Source organism: Anomalospiza imberbis, chromosome 6, assembly GCF_031753505.1.
Source record: "Anomalospiza imberbis isolate Cuckoo-Finch-1a 21T00152 chromosome 6, ASM3175350v1, whole genome shotgun sequence".
Taxonomy (NCBI): Eukaryota; Metazoa; Chordata; class Aves; order Passeriformes; family Viduidae; genus Anomalospiza; species Anomalospiza imberbis.
In genome coordinates, this window is record NC_089686.1 from 33,348,363 (window position 1) to 33,374,852 (window position 26,490).

A 26,490-nucleotide genomic window follows, 5' to 3' on the forward strand; every position below is an offset into this window, starting at 1 on the left:
CTTCACAAGCATCAGGCTCATCTAACTTGTCCAACAAGCCCTTACCCCTTTCCCACCCCAGTGGAATGAGCACAGCTGTGTGGGGTTCCCTGCAGCAGGTGAGATGCTCTTTCGTTCAGGGGCTGCTGGAGCACTTCCCTGAGAAGAACCAGCGGAGGAATGCAGAGCTGTTTCTGGTGAACTAATTCCTGTACTTGACCAGGGGCCAAAACAAAAATTGCTAGGAGGCTTAATTTGAAAGAGTGTGAGGCTGCTATGCAGGTACTGCTTGCAAACAGGGGTTGTACCCCTGTCTAATGTATAACAGGCAATAGGATATCAAAGGGATGAAGAGCCTAAAGGAACAGCTGAATATTCATTGTAAATGGCAGTGGGCATCTGCCAAAGCAGAGTAAGCTTTTAGTAGTGCTCCAAATGAAGAATAGACCAAGTAGATACATTTTACACAAAGAGTGCTTAACCCTGCTCTCTTGTGGTCTCCCTCTGGTCTCATAAGCTAAGCAAGTTTAGTCCAATCAGTTTGGATGAGAGGCAACTGTGTTGTCCTCTTACTATGAGGAACCCTTTGTAGGACAGAGTAGGGATGTGTTGCATAGATATTTGTTTTGTGGAGTCAGGGTTTACTTCTCTGGTCAGGGATTTTTTTTTTTTTTTTTTTTTTTTTTTGTCCTGCAGTTTAGATTACATCTAGAGTTTTATCTTTCATTACTTATAGTAATTAAAAAACCAAAGGCATTTTTTGAGTGAGTGGATAATCTTTCAGCAAGTAACTCTGCTTTTCCTGACTTCCCTCTGCAGTTTTTTTGGGTGTCCCATCTTTTTTCCATCCTTTCCCCAAACTCTTCCTATACTACTGCTACCTGCCTGCACTGTGGACAAGTATTCAAGTTTGTGCAAAGTAGTGGGCAATATAAAGACAGCATATGATGTAACTCTCTAGTTCTGTGGAAAGGTGTTGTGCATGGCCAGATATGAGGGGATGGCACTTGTTGTTGAGATCCCAAAAGTGGTGGGTGCTACTGGCTGGGATGGCCACCTTCTTGTCACTTGCTTTTTGGTATAGGACTTTGTCAAGTTTGCTAAACCATCAGCTGTATTACTGATAGTACTGAAAGTGTTAGAGGAAATACCTTTTCAATACCACTTCCTCTAGTTTCTCCCCCACTCAGTGAGTGTAAACTGGTGAATTTCAGTATTTCATTTAACCTGTTCTTTGATTTGATACAGTAATCCAGCAGTGTTTAGGATTGCAGCTTTCAGACTAGTAGAATGCTTTTAGACAATTATTCTTGTGTGAATTTTATGACACTCATGAAAATACGTTGTTTTATGAGGTTTTATAATTCTTGCCTTCCATATGTTTATTCTGCTTTTTTTTTTTTTTTTTTTTTTTTTTTTTTTTTTTTTTTTTTTTTTTTAAACCTCAAGGCTTTCCTCCTAACCCCTGACCCCTCTGTCTTGGTGATAAGCATATTTTGGGTCACATTCTTGAGAAACCAAAAATAGGAAAAGAGTCTAATATATTAATGACTCATAATTAATAAACAGTTTTTTCTCCAGTGAGGAAATATCTCCCTTTTTTACTTGTTTTTTTTTTTTTTTAATTGAAAATAATCAGATTTGAATATCTAGTATGTCCATAAATGCAACAGCAGGTGGCAGGATAACTTCACTAGAAGTTGATTTCTTGGTATGCTCAACTTTCTTTCAATGAACTTAGAGAGAAACACAGATGCCTCCATGTGAGATGTGACCAATTGCTATTCTAAATTGCTGTAACAGAATGTAACAGGCAATTCCCAAACACATGGAATTGTGTGCTACAAGGTTTTCTTCAGTTTTTAATCTGATTGTTTGCTTTTTATTTCTGTAGAATAGTTAAATGCTTATTAAACAGAAAGGTTCTGAAGAGATTGTAAATGGTGCCTTGCTGTTGCAGAATGGGCAGTGTGTTAGTCACCAGCTGAAGTGTAGCAAATGCTGCTTCCAGCAAAAGTGGATCTGTGTAAATATTACGTACCTATAATTCCTTCCTTTTAGAGAAAAGCATCTATGTAAGCATATTGCCATGAAGTGCATTGTTCTGATGAGCAGTTTTGCTGTAATCTTTGAAGAAATAAGCTCCCTGGGAAATTACTGGTAAATCTTGACCAGCACTGTTCAACAATCAAAGCCTAAAGACTGTGTGAAAGATGTATCTTGTGGGTTGGAGAATGGGGAGGGTGCAGCTGTGAATTGCATTCAATATCTCATGGTCTGTTTAGCAGCTCCTTGGCTTTCTCATCTGCATCTCCCTGGGAAAAAGTTACAGCATTCAAAATTCTGAACACCTCCAGACAATACCATTTAACATACATAGGACAAATAGGCAGCCTGTTAGGTAACGGCTTCCTTCACCTTTCTAAAGCAGGATGATAGTTTGAGGTATACATTGGACTGTAGCCAGTTCTTCAGTCATAGCCGGCTGGTCTAAACTTTTGAGAACTACCAGGACCAGAAACAAGGATGTAATGAAATGGTATTTTCCTACATTTAGGAATGGACAACAGCCTAATGTAAGGGCAGTTAGGATTTTTGTTCTCCTTTGAAGGTCTGAAATCATAGCGGTGGTGGGACATTATTCTCATATTTTTGGCCCTGATGTGACCTCTGCATTAGGGTAGACTCCTATCTTGTAATTCTACAAACATTCTGTGCACACAATAACACAGCATGTCAGCTGAAAGGAGCCATCCCTTACTCCTTCCATCCAGGCCGGGCAACTGCATCAGTTTAGGCCTGCTCAGTGTAAGTCTACAGAAATGTCTTCCTGCATGGAATGGCAGCAGTTCAGGGATGGAAATGAGATACTGGAGAGGGCAGAGTAGCTTCTCATTTCAGTCTCATCTTACTCCATTTAAAACATAAGTAAACATATGTGAAAATACAATCTCATATAGTGGTTGTTCTGTGCAGAAAAGATACTGGAAGTCATAGAGATTAGAGTTGTGGGGGTTTTTCCCATAATGGGTACCAATAAAGATGTCCTCAAAGGAGCACAGGAGCAGTAGTTGTGCCAATACTATGATTTCTTATTTTAAAAACATGTCTAAAATGGTTTTATGAAAAAAAAATTCAATTCAGATTGCATTTGATATTATCTTCAATGGCTGAAAATGGCCTACACACAGATGGCAAAACCTCAAAACAGAGATATCACAAACTTACATAAATTATCTTTATTACTCAGTGCATGTATTGAAATGCAAGATCTTCTCCTGTAACAATACATTATTCCAATCAATATTCTGAAGGACAAGGAAAACAACTCCCAGGTATCTCAGCCCGAATGATGCACCCACATTTGGTGCATCAAATGGTGAGTTTGTAGAGATCCAGGAAGGCCTGGGAACAAAGGACATGCAGGTGGAGTCTTTATGCCAATGCTTGTGAGAGAATTTTTTGTGTTGTGAAAAAAGTGATGGTATGGAGCATAAGTGTACAAATGGGCAAAAATATGGTGCTTATATGGAGTGAGGAGAGGAACTTGGGTGTGTTTGTGTGTATTGTGATGCTGCTGTTTTACAGTGGAATTTGAAGGAGTTCATCTACTTAAATGCAAGCTTTGCCACTTTTTTTTCCCCAGGCTACCCTGTTGATGCATTTTTCTTTAACTTTAGTATCTTTTTTGATCCCTGGATTGCTGGAGATGTCTCATCTCAGTTACTTGAAAATAGCTGTGGAATCAGGATAAGTATTTTTCATTGAGAACTTCTAGTATTTTCGTTGAGAGCTTCTTTAACACAATCCTATTGCTTCTGTAAGTGAGCCTTATCCCTTTTCTCTATTCTCTTGCTAGCATATTCTTTATTTACTTGCTTTAGACATACTTCAGGAATTTGTTTGATTTTATGTCTTCATTGATTTGCATTTTCAGTTCATCACAGCTCTCTAGATTTTATTCTTATGTATTGGCTGTTATAGTTTATTTTCCTCTCAATCGGCTGTATTAGTCTGAATGTTCATTTTCAAAGGTCTAGTTGCTTATCAAAAATGATGTTTAAATCTTTCCCTCTATTATTAGGGCTGTCTGTGTTTTCTGAGATGTAGTCCTTCTGTAAAAACTGCAGGTTTTTAAAATAACTTTTGAGCTGAAATGCTTTTAACTTCATCTTTCTTTTCTGAATTTATCATTGCTAGGCTAGCATCTGAAATTTTCCATTTTGGGGGTGCTGGTGTCAGATCATTTGTGATATTTCCTGGTAGTGCCAGGTATCTCTGAAATGCTCAGTGCTGACCATTGATTAAAGTTTGTAAATGAAGCAATTAAAAGCAATAATCTTAATAGGCTTCCTTGTCTTAATTGTTAGTAGGAGTATTGGTCTTATTAGTCTCAACGTTTATGCTCGTTATCCTTCTCCTGAAGTATGGAGGAGAAATACAACTCTGTGTAACCTCATTATATTTTCATGGCTGGGGTTTGTCTTAAGGACGATTCAGCAACATAGTGCATTCTCTGCTCTTTGTTCAGTGCAGTATTACTGTGATCTACTCGAAACCTACTTCCTCCTCTGTAGCCAGATACTGATCTTTGTTCCATAGCCTTTTTTTTTAAGCATAAAAGCTTGCCTAAATCTTGTTCTGTTGCTACATCCTCTAATCTGACACCATTTCCATTAAGCTTTTAAAAGTTGTATCGTAAATGTATATGTATTTTTAAAAGTGCATATTTCAAGAATTTAGTTGGTAAAACTTTTTTGAAAACACCTTGTTTCTGTGATCTCTGTCCATCTCCCAGTTCTGCTATAATGCTTTTTTTCTTTGGAGTACTAATTCTTATGACTGCAATTCCAGAGTGTAGTAGCCAAGCTGGCTGCAACTTACACTTGCAAGAACACACAGCCTCATACAGCAATTTGACTTTAAATAACTTCTTTGCATTCCAGTATTGAATAAAATGCTACAAATACTGCCAAATTTTTGCATCAATCTCTGATTGAATTCTTTGATATCAACTCAGGAAAGCACTTAAACATATTTTAATTAGTGTTTTAAATATATACCTTAAATTGAGTACAAGCTTAAGTGCTACATTGAGTAGGAATTTGTGTTCAGATTGTTCTTTGGTTCTTTTCTCTTTTCCTTTTGATGTTTTGTTTTCTAGAAATATGTGTGAATTCTGCACTATTAACTTGTTCTGGGCCCAACATTTTATACTACCTCAAATGAACTGAGAAGAAATTTTAGAAGAGTTTATTAAGACACTTCCCTTACAGTCTTCTGCTGCTTTTAGTGAACTTCTTAAATTTCTCTTTCAAAACAGAAAAACTGTCTTTATGTTTCTGAAGGGAGGTAGGCTTTGTCTGGTTTAGAGAGATCTGCAAATGCTTTACTGACTTCTCAGTTGTAATTAAAATAATTCTTCCAGTCCTGGTTGTGTGTTCTAAAGTCTTTTATCTTTGTTTCAATAATATTTCTGAAAAAACAGGTGAAGTAAAAAGAATAGTTGATGGGAAACAAAGTCTGTAAGGGCCCAAAAGATAAGTGCAGGACTGTGTGCATGAAAAATCATGATGTTCAGCTGGGAGAAGGAGAAGGAAAGGAAGACAAATACCTCCCTTTTGGATTATAGCTCTTGGAGCATTTATTGCAATTTCCTGATCAATGGTTTTATTGGAAGTGTTTAACTTAAACTTGGTTTGATCCAACAACACAGCAATACTTGTGAAAATTAGAAAAGCTTTCTAATTTGGAAATCACCTTGTTCCAGTATCTCCAGTGTCCAGTCTTAGGCAAGTAAAATACAGTTGGGAGTGGAGATTTGCAAAATTTCTGCAAGGATGTGATTTATCTGAGTCTCCCCCAACATGTCTTTTTATATCTGACTTTAAACCTCTTAAGTTCAAGGAAAAGAGAAAAGTTAGGACATGCAGAATGTCTTAGCTGCTAACTTACAAATAAATACACTGTGTGCCAGACTTCATAGTGCATGTTCAATGTCCTAGACATGTCAGATTTGCTTTTATATACTGTATAACACATATTCTTACTTCTTGCCTATTAAGGATGATTTGTTGGCTCATGGATGGCCTCAGATAGTACTGCTTCCTCTCTGTTCAGCCCCATGTCCACTGTTTTTCTTAGTCAGCTGAAAGTGTTGAGATAGGTCTGTACTACCATAATTTCAATATATCTATAAGATATTTATATGGTGTTATTACACTCTTCATTATCCATTTGGTTATAAGAATTATCTCTCAATATTCATTCAGTTACAATAATAATGAACAAAAAAAAAAGGTGAATCAAAATCCACCCTATCTTTGTGAAACACTGATGTAAATTGGAGCAAAGTACATATAAAGCTGCTGGGTTCTTTGCCAGTGTGAAGTTTCTGTTTAAAGCTGTTTGACACTGAGAATTGTCATATGGCCTCAAATAGAGAATTATTTCTGAGTACACAGCTACCAAAGTTCCAGGTAAGCTATCATTATTCTTGAGTGGTGAATAAACCAAATCAGAAAAGTGTAGAATTAATTATTTAGTCAGATTCATCATTCTTCCTGTCAAGTGAAAATACTATTAGAAAAGTTCTTTCTGAGGATTTAATTAAGAGTGTACTATGTTCTGCCTGGTCTTTTTAGTAAATGTATGTGTTATTTTCCTTTCTTGCACAACCACATCATCCCAAATATGATGCTGTTAGACAACAGTCTGAACAATTTTGGGCAGTCTGGTTCTGAACTTTTTGCTCTGAAGATTTGAATTTTAACGCTATCTGCTAAAACGCCTTCCTTCAGCATATTTTTTCATAAACACTTGTGTAGTTTCCTATTTTCTTCCTAGAAAAGAGAAGGAAGAAGGTAATGGCAAACCTATGCTTTGTACTTTATAAAATTCAGGTACTGTAGATCAGTGGGCATTTTGTAAAAACCTGTAGTTGTTGTTCCCTGAAGCTATTCTTCATTTCTTCAAATTTGCTGCCTTTTTATCACCACTTATTAAGACCTCTTAGATACTGATGCCATTTAATGCTTACTAATGCTCCCAGACTCTTTTCTTCATTTTCTGGTCTGTAAAATGCATGGTATCATCCCTGTCTTCTTTTTTCAGATTCACGATCTTACTGTTTGTAATGTTTTGAGAGTCTCTTCTGAAAAATATCATACAAGGGCACTTTTTAATTGTATTTGGGCTTTTTGTTTTGAGAAGCATTGTCACATATGTCTGTGTTGTATGGCTCATATATAGCTGATATTATGGTTCATACTCATATATATTATTTAAGTAACTGCTTGTGTGAATATATAGAGCATATTACATTGTTCATACTGTTGAGTACTTATTTAGTCTGAAGGTGGTTTCTGCCTCAATTTATACTTTTCCATCTTCTGCACAGCCAGTTTTAGATGCAGGCAAAGAAAGCAGCTGTGCAGGGAGGCAGAGTGGCAGGTTAGCAAAATACTTCCATTACAGGGCAGGCATGACTCTGCGGCATTCTTCTGCCTATGTTTGAATGGAAGGAATTGTTGTGCTAGCACAGAGCTGAGTAGCATTGCCCTTCTCCAGCCTACAATGTTACACTGCAAGGCAGGGAATTTTTTGAGTTCTGGTTTGACCTGGGACAGAGGAATTGGAAAGGGAGTGATTATGCCTGGACAAGCCTCTGACATGATCCAAATCCGGGGCAAAGAACATGCACATGCTGTATGTACATGTGTATGTTATAAAATTATGGTCGTAGGCTTCAGAATTGAATTGTGTCATGGCTAGACTTCTTGGTAAACTAGATTTGCAGTGCAAACAGAGCTATTAGTTAGCTTTTTTCCACTTTGTGTTACAAGTTCTCAAGCTTTCACTATGAATCCCACAGTAATGGTTATCTGAGGTGTTTCATGAAACAACTCTTACAGTAGTTGTTTCAATGTTATAGGAGTTTATGAAAAAATTTTAATCTCCAAGAATGGAGAGAATCTGCTTATGACACAAACCAGAATGCAAATAAGAATACAGTCCTATACAATATATTATTAACTCTTCCTTTATAACCTCAAAGTACTACAAGTTTTAGGGAAAATGAAGAATTAACATTGTTTGACCTTGTTCATTTGCATAAAATGTCTTTCTGGTTTTCTGGTCCCCCCAAAATAATGCTGCACATTGGCAAGGTGGAGTTGGCAACTATCTGTATCTAGATTATCCTGTAATCATCTCAATCTGATGCTATCTGCACAGACTTTCAGAAATATGTTTCACAAAACATGTAGTTTAGTACTATCTGTGGAATTTGGGCTACTGTGACCCATTTAGGCAGTGGTCATTTTTACCAAATTGAGAAGCATTTGGATGTGTTGGTTTGCAGTGGGTCTGCATTTATTCTTGAGGCTGGCTCTTGCTATTTGTGATCAGGATAGAAACTGGCAAAATGAATGGTGAGTCTTTCTTGTGATGGTCATTGCAAGAACAGTTCTCAGTCTGTGCTGCTGAGTGGATGGCTTCTTGCTTGGTGAGAATGGCTTTTCTATTTATGGCCTCTAACACTTCTTTGAAGTGCTCTGAAACTTGAAGCAGGCACTTTCTCTCCAAAGCAGCAATTTTCAAGACTCTATGCCCCGCCATGTTCTAGATGTGCCGATTCTGTTCCTCCCATTTATGTTTGCTGCTGGTATTCCAGGCAGTGTTCATTCCTGGAGGAAGTTTGTATTTGTTTTCTGTAAATCATGCCTCTCTTTAATTATTTGTGCCTCTTCCCCTTTCTCTCAGAAACTTCCGTGCAGACACAGCTCTCTGTGAGCTGTTGCAGGCTGCGGTTTCCTCAGCAACAATACTTTCTTGGCTGTTGAGATGGAGTTTGGACTGAAATCTAGGTAATCACCGATGTTTTTTCCAGCCTGTTAAAAAGTCAGCTTTTACATCTGAGATGGAGTATTTTATTTAAGCACTGACCTGATCTTTCTCTTTGTGTGTGTGTGTTTTATCCTGTCCTTTTGCAGAGAGGAACAGAATATTGAGCCTTATGTTTTAAAGGCAGTCCAAAGTCTGTACTTGTTGATCTTGTAACACCTTAAAGAATAACTATTTATTTGCCTTTTGCTGGCACACAAATGATCTGAGTTATCCAGTTCAGAAAATAAACTAGTACAGGGCTGATTTGAAGCTATTCTGCATGGCTGTTATTTTGTTGCCTTTGCTGTTCTGGAACTATTCAGTCCTCCCTGCTCTATTAAACAGCTCTTTAAACCCTCAGTAAGCTCAAGAGAGACCAAAACTTTTATCCAGGAACACAGTTCATAGCTAACATCTAAATAATAATCTGGCATCTGTTACTTTCCGTCTGTTTTAAATACAGTGCTAATACTTTACAGAATGTTGTACAACATACCAGAAGTTGAGCCACAAGGAATTTTTCAGATTTACCCTTCCCAAACTTGCAGTGCAAACCAGTGATGCTTTCATTCCCAACTCAAGCAAAGGCAAAGGATTTAAAAAAACACATCAACCCCCCTGCCCCAGCCAAAAATGCTAAAAGGAAAAAAATAAAAGCCGGTGGGTTTTCTGGAGGGAAGTTTGAAGAGTTTTGTTACAAGGCCAACAAACCCATGCATAGAACCTACAGAAGTCAACTATTACTGCTAAATTGTATTTAGATGTTGCCCAGCTATACATTGGAAGACTCTGGGAACACAGGGTGGTTTGTGGTGGTGCACTGTGATTTTAATCACACTTCATGCACTGAGTTCAAAGCATTAGGAAAGCAAAATACCAAATTCCACAATACTCTTATGGGGTAGGCATTAGGCCTGCTTTGAAAACAGGGCACAAAGAATTTATTGTATCTGTAAGCAGTTGCAGCTACTTAGCCTTAGAACCAGGATTAGAAAACATGCAATTAGACTTCTGCTCCCTCCTGTTCTTGCTTGAATATTAATCAAGGTGAAGATTTAATAAGAAGAGAAAAAGTCTGAACTGATTGTTTCCCTGTGAATGTTATTTATGCACAAAAGGATGATGCTGGGCAAAGACAAATCTGATCATTTCACTTTGGTGTAACTCCTTTAGGATCAATAAAACTAGACTTGCAATAAATCTTACATAGTCTGGAAAAAAAACCTGAATAATATTAATAAAATTCAAAATGAGAACTTACCTTGTCAGGACACTTTCTACAGTGAAGTGGGTATCTAATCTTCTGGAGGAGGAGATAAGTCTAAGAGGCAGCTAGAGTATAATCTATCCATTACAGGATGTTCCTTTCATGCATGGAATTTTAAGGCTTGGTAAAAGCAGATAGGGATTGTTTTAAATAGAAAAACAATAAGTAACTTTTTGAGGAGAAATTTAGTGTAAAACAAGCTATAGTTATCTTAATTAGACCCAAGGAATAGCCAATGAAAAAATAACTTTATTGAATTGATAGCACTACTACTGAAAACAATTTCAGTTTTCAACATTTCAGTGCCACTGAAATTCAAGAATGTTTTAGGCCACACAATTTTATTTTTTCCCCTCAGATACTGGCAAGAAGAAACTTGGATGATTTATGTCCCCTCTCCTTTTCTCTGGGTGATACTATATCTGACATGTTTAGAAAACAATTATATGCATACATATTTGGGCATGGTTTTTTCCTGTCTCATTATGAACTATTTTTCTATAACTAGTAGCCTGTTTATTTTAATGTGCTTTTGTGGAAGAAGCGCCTAGGATAATCTTGCTACTGTGTAACAAGGCTTGCTAAAATGCTATAGCAGTCTTCAAAGAGTGGTAATAAAAATTTGTAACAGTCCACCACTGTGTCTTTTGTATAGGTTTCATTTATTTTTATTTTCTTCAGAATATCTTAGTTTAGAAAATCTATTTAATATTATAAGAGGAAAAATACCAGTGTAAACACTCTTAACTGTCTAAGTATGCAGGTTTAGGAGACTGATAAAATATACCCAAGTAATCTTCTTTTGCATAAAAATATTGCACTGCATTTTAGAGGTATGTTGATATATTAGAAAGCTCAAAAAGCTAGGTGGAAAAACTTTGACTTTCAGTACAATTGGACTAAAATATGTTGATTATGCAGTCACTGGTACAGAAGAAAAGTACTACCCAGTGTTCAGACTGGTGTGTTTTGTATTGTTGCATTTTAAGGGAGGCTGAGGCTACTGATGGTTTAGTAATACTACAGATATCTCTGGCAGAGAAAGATTATTGCCTAAACTGTAGGTTAGGCTCTAAAGGTGTAAATGCAGTTCAGTGTATGAAAATGTCTAAAATGAAATGGTAATAGATATCTACAGCTTGTAGATATCTAATTCATCTAATTCATTCTCACCTGTTCTTTCATACCTTTCTGAGCACTGACTCGGAAAGGAAGCTGATAGCAACTTGAGAGGCTGTTTGTTTCAGCATCTGGGTATTTTGTTTTCTCTATGACTTCTACTTTTTTACAGCCATTACAGCTATTAAGGTTGATAACTGAACTTTAAAATCAGCAGGAACACAGCATTCACTAAATCAGCCACAGTTACACTAAATGCTGCCATCAGCTGTAGGCACACAGTTTGTGGTAATTGGGAGTGGTTGTGGTAACTGGCTGTGGCCTGAGCCTCATCCCCTATGGGCACAGCTGTGCTGGGCAGGTGAGCAGCATTGAAGGCAATGAGCCATGGAGTGCCCAGGTACTGACCAACCACCAAAGGGACCAGAGGGCACACAGGAGCAGTGCACGAACATGAGGGTAGAAAAGGTTGGCCTAGAGAACAAGAAGGGCAGATGCTTGCAGCCTTCTGAAGTGATGTTGCTCTTTATGGGCAGGCACCTGAAGCCTTATGATGAGGTATGATGCTACTCTGTTTGGATTGAAGCTTTCTGAAACTGTGTGATGATACTCTGTGTATTGTGGCTGACTCAACTGCAGTATGTGCTGCGACAGTCAGTGTCTAGTTTGTTTTGTAAAAGTTATTGGTTGTCAGGCTTCTGTGCAATATCACTTACTACCTTAATACTCTGTAGACCTGGCAAATAGCTTGGGTAAATGGGAGGGATGGAGTTATATATCCAAATTCCCTGTTACTCTGTGCTTCAAACCTACTAACCATTACATACACTGACATAAAGCCTACATGATTATCTAAGCATAGCCATTAGACAAGTATAAAAATCCTGTGTCTTGAAATGTGTTCAGTGAAAGGCCATAACACAGTAAGAAAACTTTTCTAACAGGTGTGGTTAAAACATTCTGTGTTCTAACATAACCATAGGCTAGAAAAGATTTGCTCTGTTTCTGTGGTGCTGATGTTGTGTATAAAAAAAAGTAAGCCATGTGATGGTGGTAGTAATTACCTGCATGTAAAGTTTAATGAATGGACAAGGGGAACAAATATTCTAGCACATCCTAGGAGTGCTTTCTGCTGCTTCCACAAGATACCAAGCAGCAGTCTAAACTAACACTGTTCTCCTTTTAAGAATGTTGGCTTAGGGTCATGATGTGGGATAAGGTGGAGCTAGGGAAAGTGTTTTTAAAACTGTTCAGCAAAGCTGTAAATTACAGTAGGCCATTGAGCTGTTTCAGTTTGTATCCAAGATTCAGTGAGTCTCCTGTGACCCGCTGCCTTGAAGGCTTGAAGGAACTAATTGGAAAGGATCTGAGGAATTAATGGAATTAATGACATGAAGTTGTGCTTTATATGCTATATCACACTAAACCTGCATTTATATAGAAGTATAAATGGTCTTTCTGATGGGCTTGTCAAAATATCAAAATGAAACAAAAATGCCAGTATACTAATGATCAACTTGAAATAGGCCATGAGCCCTAAGTAGACCTTGTTAGGAGTATTTCATTAGTTTAGTAATGAATAATAGACCCTTTTCCAATTACTTAATATTCCTATTGAGTTGTTAGAAAAAGCTAAGCATAGACAGGTATAAAAACCTTCAAGTATGGTAAGAATTATAAATATATAATTTGCTGGGTACACATTAGATAGTCCTGAGGTGTTCTAGAGCGCTTGGGGAGAGAATGACCCTTTCCAGCTTTTAACTCTGTTTTTAAAATCAGGGTTTAGGAATGGTAGTAAACATTTGTGATAGTCAGTTTGTTTAGTGTCTGTGCATCTCTCTCTACAACAGGGGCAACAGTGCATTTATTCCAATGGAGGCTAGTGAGATTTAATGTCAAAGAATTTGTGTAGATCTAGGTAAATTTGAAATGCTGGATAAAGCAGGGTAGATGCATGGCAGAAGGTCTGAACACACAGGAAGTGATAGGAAAGAGCCTTCAGTCTGTTTTCATCTGCCAATGACAACTAACTAGTGCCAGTAAATGGAACTAGGCTTTTCACTGGGAAGAAAGTGAGCATAAATTTTTACTTGCAGTGTTATGGAGGCGTAGGAGATGTCTCTCCTCTCAATCTGGAGCATGCCAGTGCAGAGCTGAAATTCTGTACTACTTTCCTGGTGTTCCAGGCAATCCAGTTTCTTCCCTGTCCTTCAAAACAAAACAAATTCAACCAACCAAAAGTGCTGTTGCAGAGAACAGAGTGAACTGTGAGTTCATAATTTTATTTTATTTATTCTGTTACAAGACAATTTGTAACAGAATAAATTAATTCATCAGAATACTCCCTTTTAAGCAGCGGTGCTCGCTGCTTTTAGAGTGCAGCAGGTTTTGGCTGTAAAAGTTGCCTGTGGATTCCAGTGATTTCCTGTGAGGTATTTTGTATTTCCTCAGCCAGAGTCAGAGCAGTCTCTTACTGTGGCCCATCTCTAGCTACACACAGGAGGAAGCTCCATTCTGAAAGGCATCGTTAAGCAGGGGCTGGAGGGGAGGGTGGAGGAGAGGAAGACCTGCTGGAAACTGAACAGGGAGCTCTGGGCGCTGCCAGGACATGAAGGCGGGTGGCCATCCCTCTCGGGGGGTGCACATCCCTGCAAGCAGGCCTGTGCAGGCTGCTGGATGGGAAGGCCTTGCAGGCACACAAACCCTTCTCCTGGGCAGCACGGCACAAGGGTGCCGTGGTGGGGATTTTGAGCCTTACGTTTGTGTTGGCTGCGTGCCTTGTTCACAGAGGAGGAAAGGCTAAAGACCTCAGGCTGTTGCTGGGTGGTAGCTATTTCAACTTGAAGGCCTGTAGCTGCCTGAGAACAGCCTGCTTTTGTTTTGCTTTGCTACTTTTTTGTCTTCTGGTGGAAGTTTTAATTCATTGTGATGCTTTTCAAGCAGCTGGCAGAGATGTGAACAGACACTTCTTCAAAAGGCTTATGGAATAGAATTGCATAACTTTGTACTTTTCCTATGCAAGGCAGAATAAGTTTGATGTAAATACAGTGGCTCGTGTCTGAAAGATACCTAGGCTTCTTCCAAGTCCTATTTATATCCCATGAAATCCAATAACTATAAAATCACCTCTGCTGCTATGAATTGTCTCACTGAGGAATGAAAGAGGAGAAGTTTGGGTAGAGATACCTTGGCAAAACAAGAGCTGCAAGTTCTCTCTCTCCTAAGAGCTCTAATAAGGTTGCAGCTAGCCAACAATGTGTCCTGATCAACAGATCTCTAATCTTTTAAAGGTCTTAGTGAGCCTTCCAGAGAATTGTGCTTTCTTGTTTCTGTGCTGTTTAATTGCTTTTATTTTTTTTCCCCCTGGATTCTGATGAAAATAGGTGCAGTTGAAATTCCTCTGAGGCAAGGCCAGCACTCGTAGGAGTATACATTGCATATGGGATTAGGAAGTGGTTCTCAATAGGCTTCCAGTGGTTTATGTGTATATATCTGTTATTCAGGGAATTATGCCAAATTCTGGTAACATTGGTTGAGATGTGAATTCTAACAGCTCTTGGCTTTGCCTTCAGTCAGGGTAGCTGCTGTGCTGTGTCTGAAGACATCCGCCAGCTTCCCTGCAGCCTGTGTATCACTGTTACCAGCCTGTTCTCTGTCATGTTACAGCAAGATGGTTGAAATGGGTACTTCCCCTTTCAGCTGATTTGGGTTAGCAACAGTTGTTAAATGTGGGCATTTGTGTATTGGTCATGCCTGCAGTGAAGCAATTTTGTGCTACAACCATTTTAGTAAAACATGTAAAGATACCTTTGAGTATCTTAGGCCTTGATGAAACACCAGAAGTGGTGTTTGACTTTGGATATGGGAATTTCATATATTAGAAGTTTTTACTGGTGATGTCTGGGCTTTACAGAGTATTTGACATTATTTACATTCTTCCCCACAGAAATCTGAGCTGCTGGGGTGGTGGCTGCTCAGCTTAGGAATACAAGACACCTAGTGGGATAAGCATTGAGTGGGTGTGGTGATTTGCTTGGATTTGAGATGATAAACTGTTGGGTTTTATCTTTTGTATTTGGTTTGTGTGAGCCAAAATAGTTTGCATTTTCTATGAATGAAGATATGTGTATATATTTAATCTCCTATCATTATAATAGTTGTGATGTAAATATGTTTAATTTGGTCCTGGAGCCCAGAGCTGTCTGACTATTCAGAGGCTTTTTTCACTAAAAGCCAGTCTCCTGTGAGGTGAGGCCCCATGGAGCAGTAACTGGCTTCAAGTGCTCCTGTAGCTGTGGGCACTTGACATTCTCTCTTGAAAACTTGTGTTTTGGTTAGGAGTTCTCGGTATTGCATTCAAACCTTTATTTTTTTCTGTTTGTAACTGCATGATTTCACCAAAAATGCTCCGTTTTAAGCATGTTTTATTCCTTGTGAATATTAAGTAGAAGTTCTGCTGAGGTCTTTCACAACTTTTGACAGCTTTTGTGTCAAATGGCCACTGATGCTGAAGAAAATTTCAAAGAAACAGAAGTTGAAGAAAAAGCTATTTCAGTGTGTAGCTTAGATAAAGGTCACAAATACCCTGTTACTGTCACAGATAGTGGTAATTTAGGATTCTTCCTTGAGCAGACTGGATGCTAGTCTTGGGGATCTTTAACAGGTTTTCAAGGAGAAGGCTGTGGTTCTCACAGCTATTTGAAGCATGATTTTTCACCTCATTTTTCTCACTGTCCTCTTTTTCTGTTTTCAGGCTTGCTGCCAGCTCTATCCGGCTTTGTGGTATTGCTTGGTGCTCTGTCCTTTATGGTTTTGAGCCATTGCTTGAATACCTCATTAAAAGCTCTGTTCTTCAGGGAAAGGGAGAGAGGTGCCTTCTCAGGGATCAGAAGGAAGATTGTCTGGGGATCAGTAAAGCTTCCTTTCCTTCTCCTCCAGCATGAGGGTCATCATCCCAGCCCCACTGACTTGTCACTTGTACTTGCTGCTCGCTAGTGACATTTCTTGGGCACAGTGAAAACCACAAAATTCATGGGCTATTAAGGTGGAGTAATGTGGGATTATTGCAAGTGTTCTTGTGCTTGCTCTCCCAGCTCAACAGGAAGCCTTTAATAAGAATTTTCCTAAATAGTGTTGCATGTGAAATGGGGATTTCTGCGTCGTTGTTTGTTAACAAACAGCCATTTCATGAAATAGTGTGGTTTTTTGCTTTTTGGTACATTCCAGACGACTTTCTACCTTTGCTGGTTACTGATTGATAGTTCTGCTCTGAGCTCCCTTTAATTTTGCAATAAACTAACAAGGAGGCTGAGACCACAAGTTTACAGAAAACAGCTTATTTACTCAACTGGATTTACACGGATGACAAAGTCTGGTTTTGTAATTTCAGTGTGGTATAGGATGGGCAGGAGGAGTACTTGAAGAGTTGTACTGTATAAATAACCAAACAAAAAATGGTTTGCTTATTCTTCTGTGTGAAGTTCTTAGGCTAACTCTCTCCCAGGACCTGCAGGGATTTTCTGCATATGCAGGAACTTTGCTATCCCCAGTAAATGGGGGTGTTGTGAGTTTTAAGTTGTTTTTACTTTTCTAATATGCTTCCAAAAAGACTAGCATCTGCTGAAATCACATCAGTGGAAGGTGACTCTGTTTTCACAACAACATATAAAGATTTTAATAGGATATTAAAATTGTTGTTGACTTCTAGATTCAATCTTAGATGTAACAATGATCTGTCTGGAACCTGAATGCTGTTTTCCTTGAGAAATCCTTGTGTCCATTTTTTTCCCAGGCATTGGCATCTATAAAAAGTGAGAAAGTAATCAGAGGAGGAGGTTGTGGGGTTTTTTTAACATGTCTAAAATTAGGAAGTTGAAAAAGTGTTCCCACTGTCTTCTTGTGTTTATCTCTGGGTTTTCTAATTCTTCTTGCTGTCATAACACTTCTAATGGTTAGATGGAGTTATTTTACAATCTGAGGTAGCTACACTGCAGTAAATTAAAGTAAAAGATTTGGAAATTGTGTAGTCCATCATTTGTATGGTATTTTAAGTAGTAGACTTTTTCCCAGAAAGGATTTTGAAATCTGAATCTGAGTGAATTTCCAAAGAGTTGGTAATTCTGTCAGAATCGGAAGGCTGAGGACTGTAAATTTTCACTTGTTAAATAGCTCTCTTAACCAATGGCAAAGGAATAGGCTGAAAGTTAAAGGCAGTGGTTCACTGAACTCCATGGGAGACTGCATTGAAGCAAGTTTCTAGTGTTACTGAGCTGTCTAGCTGACTCTTCTTTCCCCTCTTTTAGCAGTAGAGAGTGTTTTCCATTCAGGCACAGTTGCTGACTGAAGAATCCCTACACCCTTTGTTCATCGTGAAGTAGGAACAGAAAAGCAATAGCAAAACTTCCTTACCTGTTGTTCATGTCAGGACACATTTGTGTTTGGAGAGGTATGATGGCTTTTTGTGAGTCTTAGTGGCAGTGAAAATATTTTGTTCCATTGGAAATAGGAGCTCCTTTTTAAATACTGAATGTCTTTTAAATAAAATATATATTAAAATACTGTGTATTTCAGTATGATAGCATCAAAATACCATGTAGCAATATTCTCACTGAGTGTTCTGCTAGAAGGTAATAAACATATGACTGGCTTTGAACCTTTTGAAAGGAAGCTGTACTTGGCTGCTAAGATGTCCAGTATTTGTCCGAAGGAACCTCAACAGAGGCAAATATTCCTTACCTTATTAGCCTGAGGACCTGGCAGGTCTCCTGTGCTTAACAGGTTAAATGAATGGCAGATGTACAATGAAGAGTTGAAGAAGTGCCATTGCTAGTTCAGTACAAAGCACTCTCTAGTAAATCTGCTTGGACTGACAGCCCAGCTTGTTTCCAAGCACTGTTTAGCAGGTAGTTTCTCTCAAGTGTGGCACCTATCAGGCTAACCCAGACCTTCTTTTAGGTGGTTTGTAAGAAACAGTGTAATTAACATCGAAACCAGCATTATATGTTGTGCACACATGTATGAAGCAATGTGTGAGACTCAGCTGATGCTGTCCATACACCAATGGAAGCTCTGGACTTCACCAGGAAGTCACAGAGCTGTTTGGCACCAGATCTCCTTTGTCTGCCTGGCTGTTCTCTCCATATCAACACAAGTTTAACCATTCCCTCAAACTATTTGCAACTCTCTGAATATGTTGAACCATTTCAAAAGATAGCAGAATGTAATGTAAGCATGTCTTCCAGATTAATGAAGGAGACTTTGGGGAAAAATTAATAAATTCTTTAAATGTGCCACTGGACTCATGTGATACCAGTATTCAGGGCTTCAAGTTGAATGCCCGTAAAGCCTGGTGACTGCTGAAAATGTATGGTCTCATTTAAATGGCACTTTTCACTGCCAAAGTATTTGTGACCAAAGTTTTACTCATGGAAAAATAAACTGGGCACTTTCCAGTAAGGGCATATGGTTGAAGTTTTGAAGATGTATCTATTCAGAGGAGTTTGCTGAATCTGGATGCCTTTTTTTTCATAACTGTAGCAAAGGACCAGCTCTTTCCTTTTGTTAGTGACCCACAGCATGTTTGAGTTAGTGAGAGTTTAGAGTACTCTGCACACTCTCAAAGTGAGGTTCAAACTGTATTATAGGAGCTGCACAAAGGTACATGAAAATACATATATATGTGTGTGTATATAAATATAATAACAGGAATACCTGTACCTGATGAAAGAATTTTGCAGTAGGTGAGGCTGCAGAAGTGTGACAGGGAATTTGATGCCAGATTTAGTGCTTAGCTAACAGCCTCGTCTTGTGGCTAAATTTGTCTTATGGGAGAACTGCATCTATGTTGGTTCTTTAGGGTTGGAAAAGTAGGGAATAATTTTCAATTAATTCCAAAATAAGAATTCTGTATATGCATATGGCTTCATCTCAGAGGAAGTGTGCTTATTCAAGCTACTACTTAGATGTGTATTTAAGCAAATGTGTAACTGTCAGTGAAGTCATAGAACTCAGAATACGCTTAATTTGCATCCTCAGAACAACTCAGAGAGGAATATTTACTTGGGTAGGACTTTGCTTTTTTAAACTGATTTTTTTATAAACAGTATAGCAGGGAATCTAAGATATTAGTATTAAATAGTTACTGAAAGATACATCTGAAATTGAAATCTAAGTTCAGAGGCATAGCTTGAATTAAGCATAAAAGATGAAGAAGACTTTCAGTATTACAGCTTACAGTGCTGTGGAGTTCCTGGTTAGGGAGGAATCTGGAAGATTTTAAAAAAAGTAGTTGCATTATTCTTCTTGTTAATTTTTCTTTTGATTTTTTTTGGAAGCCCTCAAAGTTAGTTTCCTTTGAAGGAAAGCAATATGAAATATAGTGTGCTTAGATATTTTTTTCTATTAAAAACATTCCTTAATCATGGTAACATTTCTTTAAAATGTGGTGCATAAATAATAAAATACGTGACGGCACAGCACAAAGATTATCTTGGCATGAGTCTGGGGTGACTGAATCACTTAGAGAGCTTGATACTTGTTAATAATGTGATCATTGCAAAGTGTGCCAATGAAAACTTCATACCTCACCAATACATGTGAGTATAAGTTTGCTAGTGTGTTCTATTTCAGCACATTTTCTAGTGCTGGATACTATGGATACGTGAGTCTGTGGCTTTTGTGACACAGTGCAAACAAAGTGAGAATGGTTTCAAGAAGGAAAGGCCTCACATCCTTCCTTATCCTTCCTTATCCCTACTGACTGTTGACTGCCTACTCCTTTCATTTCCCTTGAACTGGTTTTGATGCCCATCCTATCACAAGGATGAACTAGCTCACTAAAATGGAAGAGAAGTATCCTAGCAAGAAAAAAGGGAAAAGTGACTTTTTTTTTCCTTTGTTAATAAAGTGAATTATCCTACCTTGTAATCTTATGAGTAAGTCAGCCATCAGTGGCAGCAAGGAGTTGTGTGTACCAGACCCTTTGCTGTCTGCTTTTGGGTGGTTATAGGTGCACACAGCAACTCTGGGGGAAACAGCAGATGGGTGTAATGTGTTTCTCGTGTGTTTGCTGTTAGCAGTATTGCAGAGTTGTACCTTAGCCGAGGTGTGAGACCAAGCAAGGCTGTTATCTACCATGTCCATGTTAGCTGCAGTGATCATAAATGCCCAGTCCCAAAAGGTGCATCCTGTGGTTAAGCTGTGCAGAGTAATCACAGCTAGCTCAAGTTTGTTCAGAGCTTGTAGTCAATAGCAGATGAGCATGAGGGGCAACACTGTGGAGTTCTGAAGGTCTTGAACTCCTGTTGAGTAAGTGAAGATTTGACTTAGGCACTTCTCAATTTAGTGCTGTTGATACAGTCCATAAAGCTCTCGGGCACGTCATGCTTGTTTGCAAGCACAGGGCTGGGTGGGCAGGCATGAGCAGGGAGGTGGAGTCTTGTAAAGGTCACATACTCCATCACACTGCTGGCACCTCATGTCATGCTGCCTGAAGAAGACCCGATACCCTGCAGCACCACCACTGCAGTTACAACTCATTGGTCCGACACAGCTTGTGTGGGGTCTCACAGTGGGAAAAGAAAGGGGAGAGTGTGTCATATCTTACTGCCGAAAGTGCTAGAGAGCAGGAAGAAGCCATGATCAGAGGGAGGGACGAGTAGTGGAGGGAATGGCAGAGAAATTCCTATTCTTTTTAGCAGTGGTAATCTGTTAATTTATTCCAGTAAATTCCAGTGAAACTGCATTCAACCAAGTATAGAATTCCTTTCTCCCTTTCTCCTTTGTCAAATACAGCTGAAGACAGGCCATTAATTTGAAAGAGAGTTTGTTTGGAGTTTGTCTCCTCTCATTGCAAGTAGAAGAATCATTTTGGTTCTTGAAAAAAATAATTTTTGAGTGCTATGTTATGTAAATTTTGAGGGTTATGTCAGTCAGCAGAGACCAACTGTTATTGCAAAAAGTGTAGCTGCTTAGAGATCCAAAGCATTTCAAGATAACTGTGGCTATAGCTATGTTCTTCTCTGTGTGGTGTTTGCATTGTTTGCTTAATGTCCTCTCTTACTAAAACCAGTTTGTGTTCAAAGGTGCAAGAAATTGTTCATCTCTTGTAGGCATGACTATTGCTCATGCTGTCAGAGGAGAGCACTGTGGGTACTATAGTTTTGTTTATCAGACTCTTGTGATCCTGTAAAACACTAAAAAATCCCCTTTTGTAAAAATAGCCCTGTAACATTTAGTACTTTAGTGCTTCAGATCAATGGGGGTGTACCCCTACCACACCTTCCTCCATGGCACTGTTTCAGCCAAAGGAAGAAAGTGTGTCAATTGTGTGGAAATTACTTGGAAAATAGATTTCCTATTTGCCTATGAAAAAAATGGTGGGTTTTTGTAAGGAGCATCAAAATGTTCATGGAATATGAGCAAAAGATGAAGCTCTTCAGAGCACTAGTTTCATTTAAGGTGCCTGTATGTATCAACATACTGTATTTAATCTTTTTAACGGTATTTAATATTTTTAACAATATCCCTTTTCTTCCACTTCTTGCAATTGACTCTTTCAGTTTCTGCAGGTAGTTGAAAATGTTCTGGGGGTTGACTTTGCTGAAGATCAGAATAGAGGCTCATCTTGATTCTATGCCTGGAGGATTCCAGTCCTGGCCTTCTCTCTGCCTTCCAGTAGCTATAAAAATTCATTTCCCATCCCCCTCTCCTTGTCTGTTTGCAGGTTATCTTGACGAATCAGATTACCACATCGCTGAGCAGTGGCCCTGGGGTCCAGGCAGACCTGGTGTCTCCAGCTGATGATTTGTCCCTGTCTGAAGGTAAGAAATCCCTTCTATCAGGACTGAAATTCTACACGGACACAAATCCACACTGTAACTTGCAGTCTTCTGTTGAAATACAGGGGGCTGAGACAGTCAAATTATCAAGTCTAACCTAACACTGTCTTGAAACAAAATTATTTTCCAGTTTCTCTGAAAATACTCAGAAAGTATGTGGATCAGACACTTTCTAAAGGCTGAGAATGTATTTTTGAGCCATGCAGAAAACTTTGTTATTTAGTGTTCAGTTCATGCATAGACCCAAATGTGGGGCAAAGCAATGCTCATCTTTCTTGCAAAGGCATGATAATTGCGTGTAGACTTTCCACTTTGCATAACATGGGTATTTCCCCTCTTTATCTCCTTGCTTCACTTTCTGATGGTTCTGATCAGCTTCTCTGTGTTCTGGTTGATCACACACAGTTGTCTCAAGCTTGTCTGACTTTACACAAGTACAGCTTGATGGCAAAACTAACTAAGCAGTGGTTAAAACTGATATTATTTCTGCAACTCATTTCAGTGGACAAGGGAAAGAGGTTGAATGTAGATTTAAACAGAATGTCAGGGAGTAACTTTAGTGCAATGCCTTAACACTGTGTTATGTGTTTACTTTGTAATTTTGTCAATAGGAGTCTGGCAAACCATGACCCATTAAATAATTTTGGTATTGTACTTGTGGCTTTTATTGGTTCCACCCATTGCCAAAGTATCTCTGAAGTACATGGCTCAAATACTGCTCCCTACCTCTGGCAGAAAGATTTGAAATATGGTAACTAGATTAGGAAGATAAAGGCATAATTTTTCACCTTTATAGTTTCCTTCTTGGCACAAAGTTGTTGTGCATTGTCTTATTAAATTGTCTTGATCACAGTGCTTGTGCTTCTCCTTGTCCTTTAGAATTGCTATGGATGAGCTTTCTCTGGAAAGAAAGGCACAGCTGACTCTGATGTGGCAGTAATGACAAAATATGTTTTCAGTAAAACATATTTTTGTCCTATGGCTAAAATATTTGAAGATACTTAGGAAAAACACATGGAATAGTTGAAATGTTTCTAAATTTCCCAGCACATATGAAAGATTCTCAGTGCTGTATACGAGCTACAGTTCCAGAATATTCTAGAATCAGGGCTACGCAAGAGATGGCATAAAGATTTTTCTAGCAGTTACAGGTTTTTAATGAATCTATCATGTTGGGCCTAAACTACCATTACTGCTTGTCATCTTTTAGCTTAGGAATGAGTTAAAATATATTGGTGCTCTGTGTTTTATTAATTTATTGCTCTCATTCCTTGTTGTTAATTAAGGATCTGAAGTAGCAAAATGTGTCAGTATCACTTTTGTTGAAAATGGAAACATTTATTTTGCCACAGGACAAGAACAGTACAGGCATCAGCAGTGCAGGCTCCTTTGGCAATTCAAGTTTTATCAAGGGATGTAGGGCTGATAAACTCCTTTCCTTCTCTCCCTTCCCTCCTTCCTTGACTATCATTGATATGGCATTTACTTACTCTGTTGTCTAATGGAAGAACACAGTGCATTTCCACACTACAAGCTTTTCTCCCTAGGTCTGTCTTGTTTGTAAAATGGCTGCTTCTGGATTTTGTTTTTCATCACTTTTAACCTCTGCTGTCTATCTGTGAGTAAATGTGGAATTTCAGGCTCATTCAACATCTGATTTCCATGTTTATCTTCCTATCAAAAGACACAGATGTAGCCAGTGTGTTCTGGTGGGTTCTTTTAACATCACGGTGTTGACCTGTCCTGAGAAAGTTCCCCCTTAATGTATTTGGATGTTAGTACTTGAACAGTCTGAAAGCATCAATAAACTACTGAAAATTACTTTCAGATTCCTAAATTAATTAGTCTTCTAGAGTTGGTATGATAGTAATAATACTTACTACTCTTTTACAGTTGTTGAATTTACAGGAAAGAGTAGTTAGGTGAGTAGCCCAAGTGCACAAAGAGTATATGTTGCAGAGTCAGGGATAGGAGACCAGATTTGTGACTGGGTTCTTACCTCATTGCTCCATGTCACTCATCACCAACTAAAGCTGAATTTGAACCAGTGACCTAGATGTGAAAGGACCCATAACACATTATTAGTCCTGTTAGCAACTCAGACTGCTTGGTTTGTATATGTCTAATGTGTTGTTTTAATCCTATCTGAAATCAGAGTCCCTTCACTATAAATGGTTTGCTAAAAGGGTAATCTTTCTTAGATAGAGGCAGAAATGAAAATTACAAACTAAATGCACTATTAGAAAGAAGTGGAATGTTATAGTGTCCTTTGTTTTTGCTTCTGATTGTGCTTGAGAATTGCTTGGGTTATGTGTTAGATTAGGCAAGAAACCAAGGAAGCTGTTCATCTGATGTGTGACAGAAAGTTAATCTGATGAACAAGCTGAAAGGACATTGTTAAGCTGTTTCAGGCTCAGAGTTTGTCTTCTGTAAAGTTGTAATCTAGTGCATGAAAACTTGTGTCCTAAAATAAGTTAGATTTTTATGAGAATGTTAATAGATTTATAAAAGCAGTGCTGGCTGTAAAATCCCATCACTTATTTAGCAATGTAAAAATTCATGAACTGTTTGTTGGTATTTCTTGTAGGAAATGGTTATTTAATAATGTTCCAGCTAAATTCCCAGATCTGTGCATACTTCTGCTTCCAGATAGACCAAAAAAATTGCATAGTTTGCCACAAATAAAGTGATAAATAAAATACTGAAGTTTCTCTACTTACAGTCTGACTCCTTGCATTCATTTGGCCTTTACATACTTGTCAGATTATCAACTGAAGGAGTTAGGATATATAATATTTTTCTCTAGCTCTAAAATCCTCAGACATCTGATGCTGTCACTTCTTCCCTAGGAACCAAGCTCAGTTTTCACTTGTAACTTCATCATTTTTACATAGCCATCTCTCAAACCATGTCATCAGAGGGGAGTAGTCTGGCAGATGATGGTGGACGTTGCTCTTTCCCTTCCATTCTTGCACTGTGGAATAGCCTCTGTTTAGTTCTTCCAGTCAAAGACAACTTGGAGAAGCCTAAAGCTATTTTACATTGCTAAGGTGGTCAGACAAGCCCAGGAGTACCCTAAGAACTAATGCTTTATCATTTAAGTACAAAAAATAGCCCTTACCCAATTAAAATAATATCTTACTTGAAAAAAAAAGTTCCAGCTGCATAAGGCTTAATGAACAGTAGAAATATTTTGTTATGACTGTTAGTGGGTTTTCTTAAACACTTTATCTGTGTCTATGACTGTACTATTTTTGCTATTTTTGTGAAGTTCACATGACTAAATTTTACCTAATATAAGAAGTCTTTAGAAACTAATTCTAAGCCTGTGTATTTTAGCACTAGGTGGACAGGGAAATTTGTGTTTTGTTTGTGTGCTGCAAAGAGATAGGAAAAGATAAACTACTTGAGGTCCCTTATAGTCCACCAGTGCCTATGCTATTAATGTATTTGCCAGCTGCAAGCTCTAACTTCCTCTAACAGACATCAAAGCCAAACTCCATCTTTCATGGAAAAAATTCAGGGGCATGTTGGTATGACCAAGGAACAGTATCCACCCTGCACAAAGTGTCAAGCAAAAAAAAAAGGAATGCTGTCTTGGGCTTCTTCAGTCTCAGCTAGTACTTTCAAATATTTGTTTGAAAAAGTCAGAATTATTTTGTGTTTAAAATTGTCTCTAAACTTGCACTCTGGGGAGGCCAGTGTTCAGTCTTCTGCCATTTGTGTTCATCAAGTGGTTTGTCATAGCATTGTATATTTTTAGTGCACAGTGTGAGCAATGAGTTTAGTCTGACCTTTTTATCTTTGTTGCTCTGATCTTGAGTTCTTTTGAGCTGTTGAGCAGAAGTAGGCTTTTGTGTTGTGAAGACTGGAGAATACTAAGCTACCATAATATCTCCCACCCACACAATTTTCCTACTTTCATTTAGAAGTGGAAGGTTTGAAGCTGGAATCTTCAGCTTCTTGTCCTTGCTTTGCCCTTGATCTCTTGACATATTGTGGTTGAATTGTTTTATTCTTCCAGCCTAAATTTACCTCTTTTTTTAAATTTGGGGCTTTATTTTTATTCCACAATTTTTTTTCCTTAATCACAGAATCACTAGGTGGTAAGAGACCTTCAAGATCGAGTCCAGCCCAGCCCTAACACCTCAACTAAACCATGGCACTTAGTGCCACGTCCAATCTTTTTTTAAACACTTCCAGGGATGGTGACTCCACTATCTCCCTGGGCAGACCATTCCAGTATTTTATCACTCTTTCTGGGAAAAACTTCTTCCTCATATCCAGCCTATATTTCCCCTGACACAGCTTAGGACTGTGTTCTCTGGTTCTGTCAGTCGCTGCCTGGAGAAAGAGACCAACCCCCACCTGACAACAGCCACCCTTCAGGAAGTTGTA

The 26,490-nt window shown here is 38.4% G+C and overlaps 1 protein-coding gene across 30 annotated transcripts in view; it reads left to right on the forward strand.

Moving 5' to 3' along the window:
- Positions 1-26,490, forward strand: part of RAD51B (RAD51 paralog B) — a 417,280-nt gene that overhangs the window by 169,586 nt on the left and 221,204 nt on the right. For all 30 annotated transcript variants that reach the window (XR_011000000.1, XR_011000001.1, XR_010999998.1 and 27 more), the window contains exon 8: positions 21,978-22,074. Coding sequence is in view for 21 of the 30 variants with exons in the window: in XM_068193163.1 (XP_068049264.1) it covers positions 21,978-22,074 (97 nt within the window). In the remaining 9 variants the exon portion in view is untranslated. The remainder of the gene's footprint in view (positions 1-21,977; positions 22,075-26,490) is intronic.